At 43.8% G+C, this 20,135-nt stretch overlaps 1 protein-coding gene across 2 annotated transcripts in view; it reads left to right on the top strand.

Annotated features, from left to right (window-relative positions):
- Positions 1–20,135, top strand: part of RUNDC3B (RUN domain containing 3B) — a 164,598-nt gene that overhangs the window by 34,225 nt on the left and 110,238 nt on the right. For both annotated transcript variants that reach the window (XM_044295043.1, XM_044295044.1), the window contains exon 2: positions 8,584–8,699. In XM_044295043.1, the coding sequence (XP_044150978.1) occupies positions 8,584–8,699 (116 nt within the window). The remainder of the gene's footprint in view (positions 1–8,583; positions 8,700–20,135) is intronic.

The raw sequence follows: 20,135 nt of genomic DNA, 5'->3' as shown, positions 1-20,135 counted from the left end.
ATTGCTTCGTGTGCTGTAACATCGTCTATGTACCCGGAGATGGATGACTTGCGGGAGCTTTCTGTACTCTGCCAGTATTAGGAGATTGCTAAAATGAACTCCATTATTTTTTCTTTGTGTTTTCTGCAAATAGCAGGGTGCAAAAAAAAAGGCAAATTTTATGTCGGAAATTTTGGAAAAGAGGTTTCTGTTAGCAAGAACTGTTCACAGTGAAGAGCGAAAGAGTGGAGAACTCATCTTATCATGAGCAGAAGAGGCAACAGGAGATATGATGGCGCATTACAGTTTATATAAAGTCCCATGCAAAGGTTTTGGCACCCTTTCATACAAAGACCTGCGCAAAAATGTTGGCCTTTTCGAAGGACATACTCTGTGCCTGTAAGTGAAGTTATCATAAATCTTGACTTGCAGAATTTCTTGTAGCCGGCGACTTAATTGAGGCCTCGTTTGGTAGGGATGAGCGAACCCAAACTTTACCATTCATTGTTCGGCTGGGTTAGGAATTCCGTTATAGGTTCCATCATAACAGAATATAATGGAATTCATAGACGGAATGCAAAATGGAAGCCTTTAAGAGGTATTCCGTTTTGATCCGTCATAATAGAAATCTATGGCCAAGCATAATGGATCCGTCTGGTTTCCGTTATGCAGGACGGAACAGGACTTTGATTTGTGTCCCTCATAATGGAAACCAGACGGATCTGTTAACCTTGGCCATAGACTTATATTATGACGGATCAAAATGGAATACCTCTTAAAGGCTTCCATTTTGCATTCCGTCTACGAATGCCATTATATTCTGTTATAACGGAACCTATAATGGAATTCCTAACCCACCCGAACCACAAACCCCATAAAGTTCGGGCTCGCTCATCTCTACTCAGTACCAATATTTATTGGTGCGACCACTTGATGCACTTTTGGAAGCCAAAACCAGGAGTGACTTCAAAAAAGAGGAGAAGTGGTATCCATCCTTTATACTTTCTCTCCATTTATGATCCACTCCTGATTTTGGCTTCCAAAACCGCATCAAGAAACCTGACCATGTGGCCATACACTTATAGGTACATTAGTTTCTTAGGAAATTGTGGTACCCAACATGGCCACAGTGCATACATATCAGGGGATTGTCACCCGTCTTTCCCAGAATCCTGAATAATTTGATATGACCAGTCTTCTTTAGATTGTAATTTTTCTAGACATCCCATGAGAATAGCAAGCTCAGTTCTTTGTCATCATTCTAGATGACCCAGGACACTTTGATGTATTTCTGACCTTTTCAAAGTTAAGATAGCTTGTAGACTTCCAGTTTCCAGCCCAGATAAGTTAGTCCTCATTCTTGCATCTACAGCAGCGTCCTCCCCCGGGTGACACCCCTTCCCGCACCCCGTAAGAGTGGTCATTTCCAAAGCTCAGCCTGACCACCGGTGGTATAGATCTAGGTGGTGCGGAAGCTGAAGAAACATCATGGCCTGGATACCAAAGGCTGCATTGCCACATAAAAAGACAGTAGACCTGCTAACAAACCTACGTTTGTAGTCAGACACTTCGTCTTAGGTCTCCGAACCTGACATTCAACATGATGGATCCTGAAGAAGACTTCAGCGTGAACCATATTGATTCTGCTTTGGATAGAAGATCCATTTTAGGCCGGGATGGAGTAAAGTGATGGATAAAGGTCTTACAGCTATTAGACGTGTTTAGGAAAGTAACCCACAATGATTTTCCTCTCCATTAACGCTGTGGTTCGTGATAACCTACCACCTTGTGGAAGCAGCGTGGAGTTTCAGTAATATCGTATGGAAGCACAATCTCCATTCAATACGTCGACACTTTATGTACCTGAAATTAGAAAGTTAAAGAGAAATTTGGGGGTTTCCTTTTTGCTGGTTATTGGCTGGCTACTCATACAATTTTATTAATAAGGTCTTATCATGAAAATCTAAATAAGGTCTTGTCATGAAAATCCAAAAATAACGATTGGGAGCCAGATCCACGCCAGTCAGATTTTATTAGCTGGGACGTTTCGTCCAGTCATGTAATAAAACATGTCCAAGACTGCTAGAACAGGAGCAAGTCTTACAAGGCTGCTCTTTCTTCTGTCTAATAAAGGGCATTAATGGAGGACTGTCCGCTGTGACGTCTAGTTGCCATTTTAATCCTTTATCGGGGTGCGGACCCATTGACTTGAATGCGTCCGCGATCTGCAAAAGATAGGACATGGTCTATCTTTTGTGGTGCGGAGGCATGGACCGAAGGCTCACAGAAGCTCACACAGTGTGCTGTCCGCAACCCGCATTTCCGGAGCGCGGCCCCGAACTTCCGGTCCGCGGCTCTGGAAAAAAATAGATCATGTCGTATGGGTTGGGTAGTTTCAGTAGCACATGGAGAACGCTTACACTCCCGGAGTGAAGATCGAGGTACTGTGAAGATCGAGGGATTCGCTTAGACAACACTCTTAGAGGAGGTAGGACACGTGGCTCAGTGGTTTCACACCCGGTGGTTCGTGACACACCTCAGCAATTTTATACTGAGGTGGACTGAGAAATAGGGAAAAGAATAAACAGCAGATGGCGCTATACAGATACATTATATTGAATAATTCACTGGCTATACTACTTTTTTTTAAATTACAGTACATACAATTACAGAAGTATTCAGATCCAGGCGCTGGTTTGAAAACTGCAGAAAATTTTTCGTGGAACGGCACCTTTTAATTAGTCCTTTGTATAATTTGTGACAGCGTAGCCAAGAGCGCCGCTTACAATTAATTGGCGCTGACAATTTTCTTTAAATTACCTAACATTAGACCCACAGACCATTTCCCATTTAAATAAGAAGCTGTAATATCGGTCTACAGATAGCGCCTTTTAATTATAGCCAAATGCAAGACTGAGCATCAGAGCGTGTCTCACGAGGCGCCTTCAGGCGGGAATTGACCGCACCGGAACAATAAGTGTTTGGCGAGATGGGAACCGTGAGCTTAGGGAGGAAACGCCACAGGACACATTGATAATGTCATCAGTGAGCAGGACAGACGTCGAGGAAGGCTACGTTATCCTATGTAATGCAGGACCATGGTCGGAGGGGATCTCGTAGACTTCACTCTGGTCAATAGTAAACGGATTTTAGAAGCTGATGGAGGGGCGTTTATAAATGAAAACCTATTTCTACTTGTGAAACCGCTTTTCTGCAATTAAAGGGGTTGACCACTTTCTGGCTCAATGTGTTTGAAAGAGGACTATATGGCACTTACTGATATAGTCTTCGTTGATATTCTGCACCATTTGCTATATTCCATAGACGGCCAAGACTTTTGTGTTGTCCGCATAGAGGTCCTGTCCATAAAATGGCTGCTGATGGAGGGTCATGTGACCAGACCAATCACTCATTCTCCTCCATTCAAATACACCGCACCTGCACAAAACTCTCAACATTGCAAGTGCAGATGGCAGGTGTGGTGTATTTGAGCGGGAAAGGCTGAGTTATGTGTCTGGAGTTTTTTTTGCCTGGTCACATGACCCTCCATCGGCAGCCATCTTATGGACAGGACCTCCATGTGGACAGCATAGAAGAATTGCCCAACAAGGGGACACGGCTTATGAAAAATAGAAAATGGCTCCGAAAATGAACAAAGGCTATACTAATAAGTGTCATGTAGTCATCTTACATACACTATAGGCAACAGTAGCCGGAAAGTGGCCAACCCCTTTAAGTAAGCATAATGTGCCTTGTATCCCAGCACTGGAGACTAGACGCATAGTAAGACGGTTTTTGGTCGTTACATGAAATAATAGGCCAATGATTGAGGCAAGCAAGAAGTAACGTAGCCATGGCACAGGACTAGGGTTCTGTACGACAGCGGGTTCGGTTCCATTCTTGGTTCTGACAGCGTATTAGATCGTGCCTCTGGTATGACCTAATTGGCAGGTACTGAGCCCTGGAGGCCCTTGTTAGACCCTTGGCTGACATGGTATGACATCACTATCCCACAACCACATCATAGGCTGCTGATGGCCCCCTCCCTGTGTCAGATACCTTCGATTCTGAAGTTATTATTGACCATGGCATCCAACAAGTCCTAATGCTAGGATCAGTGCTAGCTCCGATCCCGACAGTTGCAGCAGGAGTCTAGAGGTGTTATAAAGCCGATCTTGTGGAGACATTGAGCAGAGCCCACACGATCATTAGATTTGAAATATCCTTCATGTAGTAGCGCCCAATCATAATACATCTATCATGGGTCTCCAACGTCTGGTTTACCAATATGGCTATTGTTAAACAGGACCGGTTAGCACTGCTGACATGTCTGTTGTAGTTAACAACCACGTATTGTAGATCCACTGCATATAGATTCATTGCCTTTTCCATCAGCTTTCACTAGGGGGAGCTCACTGCATAGAAATTGTGCAGCTTTCATTAATCTCAATAGTAACTGTATAAATTCCTTCACACTGAGCTCCCCCTAGTGTTGGCTGCAGGCAGCGAGTTTTGTTATACACTGTGTGAAGAGAAGCATGAGATTCCTCAGCCTATTTATGCCAGTTGTCTAAAGTAAAATAGTTTGAGAAATACGGTTGTAAGAGTGAGCCGCCAAATTTATGAAGCACCTGTTCTCTTTTTCCGAAATATTAGTCGGCTAAAGAGGGTGAGGCAGAGTGTGACTTTTTTTTTTATTCAAATGTCTTCCTCTTGAAGGGGTTATGCCATAATTAATGTAGAAACTTAAAATCAGACATCATATAGTACATGACGATCTCTTTCTAACCAGCTCTGTACCTCACTTGGGTCCAGAGATCTCCTTATTCTTTGGTCCAGTTACTCTGGACAAGAAATAAGGAAATACAAACAGCAGGTGGAGCTATACAGATACATTTTATTGCATAACTCAGGGCCCCATAGCTAAACTTAAAGGGGTTGGCCCACAAAAAATATTGTACAGTTTTCAAACCAGCAACTGGATCTGAATACTTTTGTAATTGCATGTAACAAAAAATTTAGCATAGCCACTGAGTTATTCAATAAAATATATCAGTATAGCGCCATATGCTTTGTTTTTTTCCTTATTTCTTTGTCGTGCTCACTGAGATGGCCGCACATGCTCAGTTTCATCCTTCAACTGCCTCTTGAGCCGTCATAGGGAGAGCATAAACACGCCCCCTGAGCTGTGATAGGGAGAGCTGAGACACGCCTCCTGAGCTGTGATAGGGAGAGCTGAGCTGCAGCAGAATAGACCCCCCCCCCCCCCTTGAGCTCTCAACTTGATATAAATCTAGCAGAGCAATGAATGGGGAGATGTCTGGATCCATGGGAGGTCCAGGGCTGGTTCTAGCTTTGTTAGAAAGAGATTGTCCTGTTCTATATGGATGTCTGATTTTTATTAGTCATTGGATAACCCCTTTAAATAGGTTTTCCTACTATCATGTATGTAGAATATGACATAATTTGTTGATTAGTGGGTGTTTCACTGTGGGGATTCCTCCGATCCTCAGATTTTAGTGTGCAGGTCCTTCAGGTCCATTATTCCCTGCACAGCAGCGCTCCTGACCACCCTGTATGCACGGAAGTGCATCATTTGCTTGGATGGAGCTGTCTAGCACAACAGGTGGTCATGAGGGTCAGAAAAAAAATAGAAGGGGCTTCCGCTTCTTTATGCTGACGAGTGGCAGGACCCCCCCACTAATACTAATTTTATAGCATATCCTAGTGGATCCAGAGTAAGGAGAAAATAAGCCATGAACCGCATAGACCATGGATGGGAAATTCTGGAAGAGTGACAGACAAGGATTTGCCCAGAACTTTGGTGGTGTCCCACTAGGACACTGCTGTTGGATAAATGGTTAATGGTTTGTGATGTTTGCTATGTCCTAACGCATAGGTCCCTATCTTGTCTATTTAGATGCTTCTGGAAGGAGGGCAGAGCTAGTTTTGAGCTTGTGTTTCCTGGCCAGTCTGTAGTCTGTAAGGAGGAATTGTGGGTTATGGGTCTCATAACATGGAGTAAAACTTAGGCTTTCAGCCTGGCCTTGCCATTTATGCAGTTGACTTGACCAGTGTCCAGTCATAGGAGAAGTGCAAGGAACAGTCTGTGAGGAGGAAACATGGGTCTGTGAAGTGCAAGGCATAGCCTGTGAGGAGAAGACATGGGTTATGGGCCTCATAGCATGGACTAAGCCTTAGGCTTAGTCATTTATGCAGTTGACCTGACCACTGTTCAGTCAGGTGAGAGGTGCAAGGAAAACATGGGTTATGGACCTCATAGCATAGATTAAACTTTAGGCATCCATCTTAGATTAGCGTCTTTTACACCTTGTGATTTGGAGTTCTGCACCTTACTGCCAGAAATTGCAGAAGATTTAAGACATTTCTGCACCCCTTAGCTGGAATTTCATAGCGGAGAAATTGCTCTTTGAGGGATTATATCAAGAAAAACTGATTTCTGCATCTAGAGGACATTGAAACTTGGGAAACATTGGTCCAGCTCATCTAGACCATTGTTGGGGGAAGCTGACTTGTAGAACTAGGTACCTCCATCTTGTTTGGGTGTATTATACAACTTGCTGCCAAGTAAAGATGATCATGAGTTACTTGTTCCATTCCATCTCAGTCTCCTGCCTATCAATTTGCACACTAAAAGCATGGACACCCCACCTTCCACCAGACAGGAGGCACAGGGTGTGCTCCAGGGGATCTACTATTTCCATCATCCCAAGTGCAACCCTCTCAGCACTGCAGTAGCCCTAGGAGTGAGGGAGGTATGGTGAAGAGAAACCCCCAATGAACACAGTGACTACCACCTTCATCCTGTCCACTACTACTCCCATCCTCTCCATGCTGCCCCCTGGGTTGTCTCACTTTGAGGTGGAATTGAATTGTTGTTGGGCTTGTGCTGATGTACATGGATAGACAGATAGATATAAAATAGACAGTAGAGAGAAGGATAGATAGATACATAGATACAGTAGAAGATAGATTGATTGATGGAACATAGCTATGAGATCAGAGCACTCCACATACATCAGGCTAGCGCGTTTCCAGTTGTTTCCATGTTCTTTACAACTGCAGTTACGTAGTAGATTTTCACACGTCCTTGTCCAGCATCGAATGATATTTTACAAGCCTTTGAATAGTGATGTTCTTGCTGAATGGCCTGGACAGTGTCAAGGTAAAGAGGCACTTGGGATTTACAGCTATTCTTATAAGTGGAAACTTGTTTACTTCACTTTGCCTTGTGCAGAGGATAAAAAAAAATCTGTGTCTTCTGGAACTTCTTTATCTTCAGCCTGGATTGTAGATCCCTCCATTCTGAGAAATGAGAAGTTGGACATACAAGCTTGGCGGTTGCCCCGGTTGTGGATTTTATGGGGAGCCTAAGAAGGTGGATGCTGTAGGCTTCACACATATGGCACAGAGACTGTATGGTGGCACACATGCATGTCTCCATAGTAGACTCTGTGCCGCCATACAGTGCTCCAGCATGTGGTGTATAAATGGAGTTATTGTTCCCTAGAAGTATCCTCCGATGGAACATGCTACAATTTTCTTAAAACACGTTCTGGTACTGATCCTTCTTGTAGTAAAGGAAACTGGCTGAGGCCAGCATCTCTTGGGCTCCACCACTCTCGGGAAAACTTGCCAGACAATTGGAAGGCCATTCTGTTCCTCCGGTCAGGCTTTGTTTGCTTGACTGCAGCAATGGCATTCCCATTTACCGCATGTGACTGCTACAGCCAGTCACTGGCCTCAGCAGTCTCATGCCGTATTGTCTCGTGCTATATACAGGATGTCATCGCTCTAGCCAAGAACATGACATCTTGGTTGCAGTGGTGGAGAGGAATGGGGTGGAAGCAATAGAGCAGAAGGAGTTTCAACCAGTGACTGTAACCCCTTTGATTATTATAACACCTTCCCTGCATTTTACCATCTTTTTTAAACTCAGAAAGACCTTTTAAAGGCTATGGACACCTTTGCACTGACATCTTTTTTTTACTTTTTTGAAATGATAAACTTTTTAAATAGTCTTCATTAAAGATGTCTCATTATTTTCATTCTGCAAAGTGCGTGTTAGATCTCTCTGCTCTCCCCCTCCCTTCTCTCAATGGTAGACATAGCAGCAGTGAGGGGGAGGAGGTTGTACACAGCAGATGTGGGTGGAGAGGATGCAAGGAGTGCAGACCACACAAGCTTTAGATGGTGAGGAAAGTACAGCAGCATCCTGGACACACGGTTAGTGGCGAGTGATTGGCTGAGCGGGCATGTTCAGACATTTCTTGTGTGTTGAACCAGGACCTGGAAGTAACAGTGCCCGCAGACTCTACTGACTATAATGGTGACTGTCATTTAACGGGACAAAATTCTGTAGTATGCTGTGTTATGCGGTTCAGATTATTTTAGCAGAATCCATGAAGGAGGCCTCTGACAAGGCTTCCAGTGCAGATGTGAACACACCATTACAATGCGTTACTCCGAGATTGTGCTATGTAAAATAATACAGAAGCTGATGGCACTATATAAATACTAATATATTAATATCCCAACAGTTAGGGAACAGTCAGTGACTGGTTTCTCTGGGCTTCCTTGCAGGTTTTCCGTGAAGACACTGATTGACCGCTCCTGCTTTGAGACCATTGATGATTCTGCACCTGAATTTTTAAACTTTGCCTCCATTCTGGAACAGATCCTAAGCCATCGTCTCAAAGGTAAGAAGTGATGGAGGCTCAGAGCCTTCCACCTCGCTGCCATGTCATACTGGAAGTTGATGCAATGTTTATTAAATGCCATGGATGAGGTTTTGATGGCTTGTCACCTCAGATTTGATTGATCTCGGAACCTATTTATCAATATCAATGTGTGGCGATTTTCGAGGGTTCCTTTGCCAGCTCCAGGAAGAAGTGGCCAAGAAGTCAGATTGAGATGTCATCATGGACAGCGCCATTTTCTGGGCGCGGTACCTTGATGACACGTTTTTGATCCGGCAGAATACCAGACGTCAGCTACGGGAATTTTTGGTTTTACTTAAGAACAATCTTCAGAACATTAAAGTTGACAGTATACATATGATGTCAATAGGGTGAAATTTTTGGACGTGGTTTTACAACATGATGCGTTGGGTTTCAATTAAACAGATGTTTTTTTTCGAAAAAGTACTTTTTATTTATTTTTTATTTTTTTTATTGCGACCGCTGTGACCCCCTACAACTACGCCACTGATTGCAGCAAAAGATAAAAAGTCCCTTGATGAATTAAAATGGACTTCCAGGCGCTTTAAAGTGGCCCTTAACTGTAATCCAAGACTCCTAAAGGTGAGAGGAATCAATTGGATTAAGACGGGATTAAGAGCTGGGGATGCATCTAAACAGCTTACACAGAAAGAAAGCAGGTGGATTTGGAAGCTCAGGACTTTGTGTCCTGAGGGTCTCAACAAGAATCTGGGTCTCGCTGTATTTCTCTGACCACTGTCTCCACATATTTTGTGGATCATCATTTTAACACATATGTACATCTGTTTGCATAAAACGCATCACGTTGTAAAACCACGTCCAAAAATTCCACCCTATTGACATTATATGTACTGGATATGTCAATTTAAGGTTGTTCCTAAAGGGGTTGTCACACAAAAAATATTCTACAGTTTTCAAACAGGCACCTGAATATGAATTCTTTTGTAATTGCATGAAATTTAGCATAGCCATTGAGTTATTCAATGAAATATAGCGCCACCTTTGTCCTGCTCACTGAGGGGGTCGCACATGCTCAGTTTCATCCTTCAACTGACACCTTAGTTGTCATAGGGAGAGCATGGACACGCCCCCTGAGCTGGGATAGGGAGAGCATGGACACGCCCCCTGAGCTGGGATAGGGAGAGCATGGCCTTCCCTTCTGAGCTGGGATAGGGAGAGCATGGACATGCCTCCTGAGCTGGGATAGGGAGAGCATGGACATGCCTCCTGAGCTGGGATAGGGAGAGCATGGACACGCCCCTGAGCTGGGATAGGGAGAACATGGACACGCCCCTGAGCTGCACCAAGGACACTCCTCCTCCTGTGCTGTCTGATTGATATAAGGTAAATCTATCAGAGCAATGAATGGGGAGATCTCTGGATCCATGTGAGGTGCAGGGCTGGTTTGTTACAAAGATATTGTCATGTACTATATGGAGTCTAGTTATCATTTTTTACATTAGTCATGGGATAACCCCTTTAATGTATGGGTTTATAGTGTATCCTGCTATTGTCTTCTATCTGTTTTTTTTTTTATGTAGCCCAAATCAATATAAAGCATACTCAAAACCGATTAAGAAGTCAGTCTACAGATAACATAAATAAAGGGATGTGATAGACAAAGTTGATGCTAGATCTCACAGAGAAAAGTATTTTCTTATTCCGTCATTTGTAATAAACTTTTAATGTATACTATTGTTTTAGACTGTTACAAAGTAGATGAGATTATGAAGGTTAATCCCTCTTTTAAATCCACAAAGTCTCAACAAGTTTTTAGAAAAAACTGCACTGAAATCGCATGGAAAACGCATGCGATATTGGTGCGTTTTTTATTCCATATAATCCCGAAGAAGATGGTGAGCAACCATATGATAGGTTTTCCACTTAATCAATTGCAAACAGCTAGTTTTCTTATGTTTTATATATATGTTTTAAGCTATTTTTATACTTATTATATTTTAAATGCATCTCCCATCTTTCTTTGAAAATAGTAAGATGGTTAATTTATATATGATCAAATATGTAGGATTAGCAAAGAGAACATCTTTCTTATATGTAGAAATACAAGAACATTCGATAATACTAATATTTAAAGATCTGAATCCCAAAAAAACGTATTCCAGACCAGATTTTCACACACATTTTGCCCACTATAAAGGTGGGGCATGAACAGGGGGATGTCAACCACTGATGAAGGGGTCACCGCTCTAAAACCCCGAAACGCGTCTGGTATTAACCCCCCCTACTCGAAATAAGGATATTGCCAAACTGAGGAGGCTTGGATATCATCATACGAATATTGGAATTGCCAAAGAAACTAACACTACACGAGAGACGTCTGGTTTCAAACATAAGACCACGTGTATCCAGCAGCTCGTGTTGGCGCCAAATTCAAATCTGACTAAATAGCCCTTGAGACCCGAGCCTTCATTTTCATAGAAAACGGACCGAGTCGAGGACCTATAGCCTAACTAAAAGACCTCCCGGTAAGATTGAGCATATCCTATTCAAAACCAAGCGATCGCTTTTCAGCTAAATACAGCGGGACGCCGCTGTCTGTATGAGCAGGTGGAACGTCGTCATATATAATATCGACTTCCATTAGTGTTCCGAATTTTTGGTCATCTAATGAATGTGTGTTGAGAACTGGCCATGAATTGATATTCGACAGGACTGGCATGTATTCCGATTATTCGGATGATATCGATATTTCCTACCTGTGACCTCTTATTATTCTCAGCAATTTTTATCGAATATATTTTGCATTGAGTATTTTACATCGAAGAATTCTTATCGAATATCACCATCGAACATTATTATCGAATATTTATGATGGACTATTGTTTATAACCATTAGTATCAATTTTTAGGATTGGAGACCTCGCTTTGCTGTCTTTTTAGATTAATGGGATCTGAATATACATGTATGTTTTAGCTTTTTATATTTTAGGTTTTATGACGTTACTAAGTTATATAACATTACCAGTGAGTGCTGATATCTTATTGCCATATTTGTAATATTATACTGTTAATTGATTTTGTTTAATAAAGATCCCTTTACTAATAGAGCGTGCCCCACTATCTTCTATTTATTGTTTTACCTTTGTCAGACTGGGTGTTGTCTGTCAGTGGGAGCACCTCTGCGAGATTACCCCTCACTCTAGTGCGACATTCCCTTGTATTTACCCAAAAAGTTTGTGCCTCCCTGCTTTTTCATTATACCCTGCATTGCCCTCATCATCTTTCCGATAGATCAGCATCCATGATTATACTTATACACTCCTATGCGGTTTATGATGGTCAGTGATGACGCCTTTTTCTGCCCCTTTTCCTTATTTTATGTAATATTTATTATTCTATCAATTGATCAAGATTTTCATATTTTTGGTATTTTATGGCAAATTTTTTGTAGGTTTTTGACACAACTCTAATCATGTCCATATCTCCCGAGACATGACGGCATTCTGGGTTTTGCATTAATCCGCCATTTATATCAGGGTGCGTTATTTATTTTGTCAATAAGTGTATTTCCGGAGGGGGCCACTTTGCACAGTCTGTTATTAGGGGTAACATTACACTTATCTCAGTGTGTTAGTAACATATCAATACTCTCGGGTGTGATGACATTTCCAGACGGGATGACATTTCCTGCAATGCTTTCACTAATTTGCTTGTATTTGTAAAGAATTATTATAGATGAGATTTTCTCATTGCAGGAAATCAAAAAAGGTGAAAAGTATTTACTAACAAAGAAAAATTATTACCAGCCCTCCGCAGCCTGACATTTCACGTAGAAATACCAGGGCGAGCTCCTGAAATAGTTCTTACACAGGGCAGTAAAACCGCAAAAGGACAAATCTTGACTCAAAAACCTCTTTCCACATGCCCCATTAGGCTGACCTGGATACATTTATTTGGCAGCATGTAATGCTACATTTCCCCTGCAACTTTCCCATTTGTCTTTTTGAACAATCAGTTTTCTACAGAATTTTACATTAAAATCTTCATAAATCTTGTCTTCTACTCTGGTCACATCCAGAGCCCCATTCAAAATTCTGCTGATTGTCCTGTAACATACAGTACATTACGTAGGTAACAAGAAATAGTAGACAGATGGCAGGGAGTGTGATTGCGGGTTTATTTTGTAGTCTGTTACCATGGAGACATGTAGCTCTGCATAGACACAAAACAATAGCATATATTTATTTTTTTTATCTAGAATGTATGAAAAATAGCTTTTTAGTTTACATGCGCTGGAACAAAAGTAAACTGAAATTTTAATATGCCCTAAAAACCTTTTTCCAATATACTTTATTTATTAATTTTGTATTTTTATTTGTGTTTTTCCTACCTAAGGCCTCCTGCACACGACCGTTTATTCCCCCCGTTTACTGGCCGTTTTTTGCGTTCCGTATACGGAAACATTCATTTAAATGGTTCCGCAAAAAAAATGGAATGTGTTCCGTATGCATTCCGTTTCCGTATTTCCATTTTTCTGTTCCGTTTAAAGATAGAACATGTCCTATTATTGCCCTCAAATCACAGCCCGTGGCTCCATTCAAGTCAATGGGTCTGCAAAAAAATGGAACACATACGGAAATGCATCCGTATGTCTTCCGTTTCCGTTCCGTTTTTTGCGGAACCATCTATTGAAAATGTTATGCCCAGTACAATTTTATATATGTAATTACTGTATACTGTATATGCCATACGGAAAAACGGAACAGAAACGAAAAATGGAACAACGGATCCGTGAAAAACGGACCGCAAAACACTGAAAAAGCCATACGGTCGTGTGCAGGAGGCCTAAAGCGCACCATTACCTGTGCGCTTAAAACTCAGTACAAAGTACGGAGTGAGACATTTATGAATGGGGCCGCAGCAGCAGTGTGTATGGGCAGGAGCACATATTGCTGCTCCTGCCCGTGCCCCACAGAGGATTACCAACTTCTGGCATAGCACACCAGTACCCTGTGTACCCATGTACTATGCCAGGATTAGCTAAGCTGAGCGGGCTCCTGCTTCTGCCTGCTCCGCTTAGCTAAGTTCTGACATGCAGTTCTCTTAGCTTAACGGATCAGGCAGGAGCCGCTCCGCTCAGCCAAGCCTGGCATAATACATGGGTGCAGGGTACCCATGTGCTATGCCAGGAGATAATAATCCTCTGGGGAGGACGGGCTGGAGCAGCAATGTGCACTCCTGCCTGTACTCCCTGCGCTGCTGCGGCCCATTCATAAATTTCACAGCCCAGAGCAGTCAGCAGTGTACAGAGAACAGAGTTTTAAGTGCACAGTTAATGGTGCGCTTTAGGTAGGAAAAACACTAAGAAAAATACCAAATTTATAACTATTAGAAAAAGTTTTTTTTAGGGCATTAGGGACATCATATTATAATGTAATTCAAAGGTTTAGTTACTCTTTAAGATTGTTTTCCCATATGCATATTAAAATTTTGCGAATGTGTACAGCAAAAAAAAAAGCCTAAAAATAGGCAAACCATCCTGCAAAAAATAAAGTCCATAAAAAATGTACGATTGACAGAATGTGGAGAGGTAAAAAGAAGAAGATAGGCTTGACCCTTAAAGTGATTCTCCACCTTTTATCTTTATGTTGTTTTATGTTCTTTTCAGGGGTCTGAGCACAGTTTATGTGATACAGAGTTTAAAATACCCTGCATAGATGTATATTATGAAGATAGCATGCTAGCTATTTGCATCCGCCACTAGAGGGAGCTTACTACATACTTTATTTTAATTTTTATTGTGTTCAATGTGCAAACAGTATGCAGTAAGCGCTCACGCTCCTTCTAGTGGTGTCTGTAGGTATCAAGCATGTTATGTTTTAATTTTATGTCTTGTAGGAAGGTACAAGGGGTCGTCATTGATGGTAGGTATGTGTCACCGAGGTTCCTGGCCTCGGTGAAGTAAGAGCCGGTATTTTCATGGGTCAGCGGCAGCTAATGCTGATTGACACTTTGCTATTTTAGTATGGCTGTAAATAGCTGATCTGGGACGGCTCTTACTGGGAGTAGTCAAAGTGCTGGGTGGGTGACTACTCCCCACGTGCCAGGCCGGGACTTGGCAGGCTTATAAAAAAACAGCCAGCACTGTCAGATGGTGTGAATTACCTCCCTCTGAAAGTGGAGCTCTGTGCTAAGGTCTGAAGACCGTGTGTCAGACGAACAGGCCGCCTTAAAGCCTGCAGGTGGACTTTCTGAGGCTAAGCATTCAGCCGGGTGTGAACTGACACCCAGGATACCAGGTGAACTTTAATTTGTTTTTCTGTGTGTGAACAAGCACCAAGCCTGAAAAGTGACTGTTGTGTTATAAGTGTGAATAAACACTGAAGAGTGATTTACAACCTGGTCATTTGCCTCTATACTGTGTCCGCTAACCTGCCTACCAGAGCTAATCCCCACAGTCTGTACAGGGTATTTGAAGCTCCGTATCAGAAGACAAGAGCAATGACCGTTCTAAAGATATATTAAGAAATTTATTAGAACAGAATGGTTAACATATTTAACTTAAAAACCCTTGCAGTAAACCTCTAACTTCGAGGGTATCAACAAAGATGAAATTAAGATAACATTGCTAATGATCTCTGACCCAACAAAAAGGTCTCCTTGGTCTCCTGGGGGAACTGAAGACAGTGGGATGGTAATCCAGGTACTTTCTTAATCTGGACAAAATGGAAACGCTTTTAGTAAAAAGCCCAGTGAATCCGTTGTGGTTCGAGAGCTTACCCCTTCAATATGCAAACCCACTCTATGAAATACCTGAGGGTGCAACTCAGTAAAAGGCCTGCCTCCCTGTATAAAACGAATATTGGCCCTCATATATGCAGCGACCCGGAGGGGAGGAGTGATAGCTGATATGATTGTAGTAGTACTCAAAATGGCAGTCCTCACCCTGGGCCATGCTGTGAAAGGAGGGTACACCCTTTTTCCCTCTGGGCACTTTTGGGCTTTTTGGGGGCCTCCTGCCTAGTGTTTGGTTGGGTGTCGTTGATGATAATAGTTGGGCAGGATGCAGAGGCCGGCATATGGTGGAGGTAATGACCAGGCCCAGTTTAATTGATAAAAAAGAACAGTCTCTTTACTGAGGATGATAGGTGTTGCAGTACAAGAGGTATTTCACAAGCACTTGAAAGATTAAGTTCAGTCCAGTTTACACACACTTTCCAAAGCTGAATATGGGACAGCAGGCTGCAAGATGGCTGTCTCTCTCTCAATCTCTCTCTCTAAATGCACTTTTGGATTTTATTAAAGTACGGTAACCAAAGCGTGCAAGGCTCTCAAAAATGTGGTAACACCAAAGGCTACAACCTGTTCTGCATGCAAAAGTGTGGTAGGCACCAGAAGCTACAACCCATTCCCAATGCAGAAAAGTCCAAGTTATCTTTACTGTCCTAAACCTGCTCTCACCCAGTTCTTAACAGTCTGTAAAAGTTATTTACTTCTTTCCTCTCAGAGCTTTTGGTAGTTCTTAGCAGCTTCCGGGGATGGTGAGTCTCCTGGAGTAGGACTCTAACTGGACGGACAGGAGGCAGCCTATAACCTGGGCTGCTAACTCCAGACTCTCTGGCTGCTGCAGTCAGGCTACACTAGACAGTTCCTGACACAGGGGGCAGGTCCAGCCTCCTCCTACTGAGTAGGGCACAATAACTAAACTGTTTTCCCATATTCATCTCTTGGAAGCACACAAATGGCATAGGAAAGTATATTAACCCTTACTGATAGACGCTAACCCTTTTAGCAACAAATGAACTCTTAGTAGTGATCTACTGGTTCACTGCACCTTCATAACTTAGAAACAACGCTGAAGGTTTGTGAAAATTATACAGGGCAAACGTACTTCAAATTACTTAGTTTCCAAGACTTTTGCACCTCTTTTATGTCTTACCCATTTATGTTACCGCCAAAACATGAAAAACACATACATTTTCTGTATCATTTATGTGGGGTAAAGAAAGGTAAAAAAATATCTTACAAAGTACTCCAACAACCTAACTTAAATGGCAACATAGGATTCCTTAACATTAAAATATATACCTTGGTATCTTTGTTCCGCATCATCCAGGTTTGGATTATAGGTAGATGGCACGCTAGAGCAACGCACGCTCACTACCTGTTCCTTGGCTGCAGTGTTGCACTTGGTGTACAGTAGATTATTGGAGGAGATTACGTCTGTTTCACCATGCAATCATAGGTTTGGGAAAAAAATAGACTTAGCACGAGTTAAGATTATACGAGTTAGATTATAAGATTAGCACGAGTTAAGAGTTTACTAAAAGAATATATATATATATATATATATATATATATATTGTTAGAAGGTACAAGGAATCATCGTGGCTGATAGGTATGTGTCACCGAGGTTCCTGGCCTCGGTGGAGTAAGAGCCAGTTTTCATGTGTCAGCAGCAATTGCTGTGTGTCACCTTGCTATCTAGTATGGCTGTAAATAGCTGATTCGGGACGGCTCTTACTGGGAGTAGTCAAAGTGCTGGGTGGGTGACTACCCCCCACGGTCCAGGCCGGGTTTTGACAGCCCTATAAAAAACAGCCAGCAGTGTCAGGTGGGTGGATTACTCCTCTCTGACACTGAAGCTGTGTGAAACTCTGCTGATATCTGAGGCCTGTGTGTGGGCTGAAAGCTGAAGACAGTGTGTTGGTTGAGCAGGCCGCCTAAAACCTGCAGGTGGACTTTCTGAGGCTGAGCATTCAGCCGGGTGTGGATTAAACACCTAGGATCAAAGGTGAATGTTTTTCTGTATGAACTGTTTTGTGTGTGAACCAGTACTAAAAAAGGACTGTCATACATTGAACCTGCAACTAGTGTGAATAAACACTGCAGTTTTTGAGTTACAAATGTGTCTTTGCCTCTATACTGCACCCGCTTGTCCTGTCTACCAGAGCGAATCCCCACAATTGGTGGAGAATGCGGGCAAGAGCAGTGAGGCTGGTGTGAACGCCGATATTTTTGGTTTCTGCATTTTTTCAGGCATGGTTGTATGTCGTACATTAAACCAGCTGTATTACAACCCGTGCCCCACTACAATATGGAGGCTGTTGTGAAGGCCCTCATGGAGGCTAATCTGCAGCAGCGGAAGACAAACCTGCATGAATGCGAGGCTAATAAGCAGCGCAAGAGACCAACCAGTTGCTGCTACAACATGTGATGGCTTTGCAGACAGCAAGAGAGATGTCCACGATGCCCGGAAGGCAGTACGTGCAGCGATTCCTAAGATGACACCCGCAGACGACATTGAACCTACCTGGCGATGTACGATAAAGTGGCCAGAAGGGAGAAACTACCTCAAGACTAGTGGGCCGACGTCGTCGGTCCGTTCCTGGCCTCCGATTCCCAGCGGGTGTATTTCGACTTGCCGGACGATCAAGTGGCCGACTACCAAAAAGTAAAGGGTGGTATTTTAGCCAGACTGGGGGTGAATGTGTTGGTCCTGGCCCAGTGGGTACATCAGTGGGGGTTTAAGCCGGCTAAGCCCGCGAGACCCCAATATTATGACTTACTCCAACTCTTGCAAAAGTGGCTACAGCCTGATGTGCTGAATCCCACGGCTATGCTGGATAGACTATTGGCCGATATCTTCTGGAGGGCTCTGCCACCCCCTCTCCAGCACTGGAACGGCCAGGTGTCTTCTGGCAATGCCCTGGAGAGGGTGGACCTGGTGGAGCGCTACGAGGCTACTAAGAACATTATGGGGGGTTCTTTTGGTAGGGGGGCAGTCAAACCCCATAAATCTCCACCACAGACCCAGGGACTTGTGCCAACCAAACCCGCCCGGGATGTACCCCCTATGGACCAGCCTCCGATAGTCTGCTGGCAGTGTCGGGAGCCTGGCCATGTACGAGCTGACTGTCCACATAAGGTGGAACCCATGGACACGAACTATGGCTTCCGTCAGTCGTTGCCAGAAAGCTGTGTGCAGCGGGTACCCCAGAAACTCTAAACCACTTGTGCCAGGTGGAAGTGGGAGACACTCCATCGGAGGCCCTGCTGGACTCAGGGAGTCTGGTGTCCCTAGTAAGGGCTTCGCTGGTACGGTACACTGTGTATACTGACCAGAAAGTCGGGGTCATGTGCATTCATGGGGACTTAAAAGACTATCCTACCGCCCTGGTGTCTCTAACCACAGGGCACGGCAGGTGGACTCACGAAGTGGCAGTTGCCACAAACTTACACTACGAACTTATAATAGGGAGGAATTCCCAGGATTCCCGTCACTGTGGCCTGCCTCGAGAGTGACTGATACACGTGAAACAGGGGTAACCCCAGCAGAGTGGCCTTGCTCCGGGGGAGGTCAGAACCCTAGGAACCCGAAGCCGAAGGGCCAGCGCTAGGGGTGACCGCCACTTTGGTGGAAGAGGGGGAGACAACCCAACTGAGTGTAATGGTGGGAGACGTGGAGGACTTGCCGCCGGGGCCTGGGCTGGCAGACCTCAATGTCTCCGGGATAATTTTGGCACTGCACAACACTGGCACCCAACCCTGTCCCGAGCCTGGGAAAATGTAATAATAGTAGATGGTGAACCACAACAAGCTGGGGCAGAGTCAGTGTTCCCCCGTTTCGTGGTTCATCAGGATATGTTGTATCGGGTAAACCAGCTGCGGGGTGGACCATTTGAACAGTTGGTGGTGCCCCAGGCTTATCGCAAAATCGTGTTAGAGTTAGCCCACCAACATGTTCTCGGGGGTCATCTGAGAATGCAGAAAACACAGGACCGGATATTACAACTGTTTTACTGGCCCAGTGTGTTTAGAGAGGTGGATTAATTCTGTAAGTCTTGCCCGACCTGCCAGGCAACTAGCCCCCAGCACCTTTTCCGCAGTCCCTTGGTACCTCTCCCGATAATTGAGGTACCGTTTGAGCGAATCGCTATGGACATCGTAGGCCCAGTACCAAAGTCCGCTAGAGGACACCAGCACATCTTGGTCGTCCTAGACTATGCCACTCGGTACCCAGTATGTGGGTGGCAGTGCCACTGCGACATACATTGGCTAAACTTATAGCTAAGGAGCTAATGGAAATGTTCTCCTGAGTGGGGCTACCTAAAGAGAGAATTGGAGAGGTAAACTACAAGGTTCACCAGCCAGGGAGGCGAAAACCGGAGCAGGTGTACAATATGAATTTACTCAAACTGTGGAAAGATAGGGAAACCTGTACTGAAGACAGCCCGCGGCCAGGTTTTCTAGGGGAAGCGGTTTCGACCCCTCTGTCTGAAGCAAGAGAAGCATCTGCCACAGTAAGAATTGCTGACAGCCTCTCCTCTAAACAGGCTCAGGAGGCCAGGGAGTTTATTACCCGGAACACTGATGTGTTCTCGGACCTCCCTGGACGCACTTCCACAATTCGGCATGACATTGTCACTGAGCCTCAGGCGAAAGTCCGGTTAA

This window comes from Bufo gargarizans, chromosome 5, assembly GCF_014858855.1.
Source record: "Bufo gargarizans isolate SCDJY-AF-19 chromosome 5, ASM1485885v1, whole genome shotgun sequence".
NCBI lineage: Eukaryota > Metazoa > Chordata > Amphibia > Anura > Bufonidae > Bufo > Bufo gargarizans.
The sequence above is the reverse complement of the archived record's forward strand: the minus strand, read 5'-3'. Positions and strand labels throughout refer to the sequence as shown.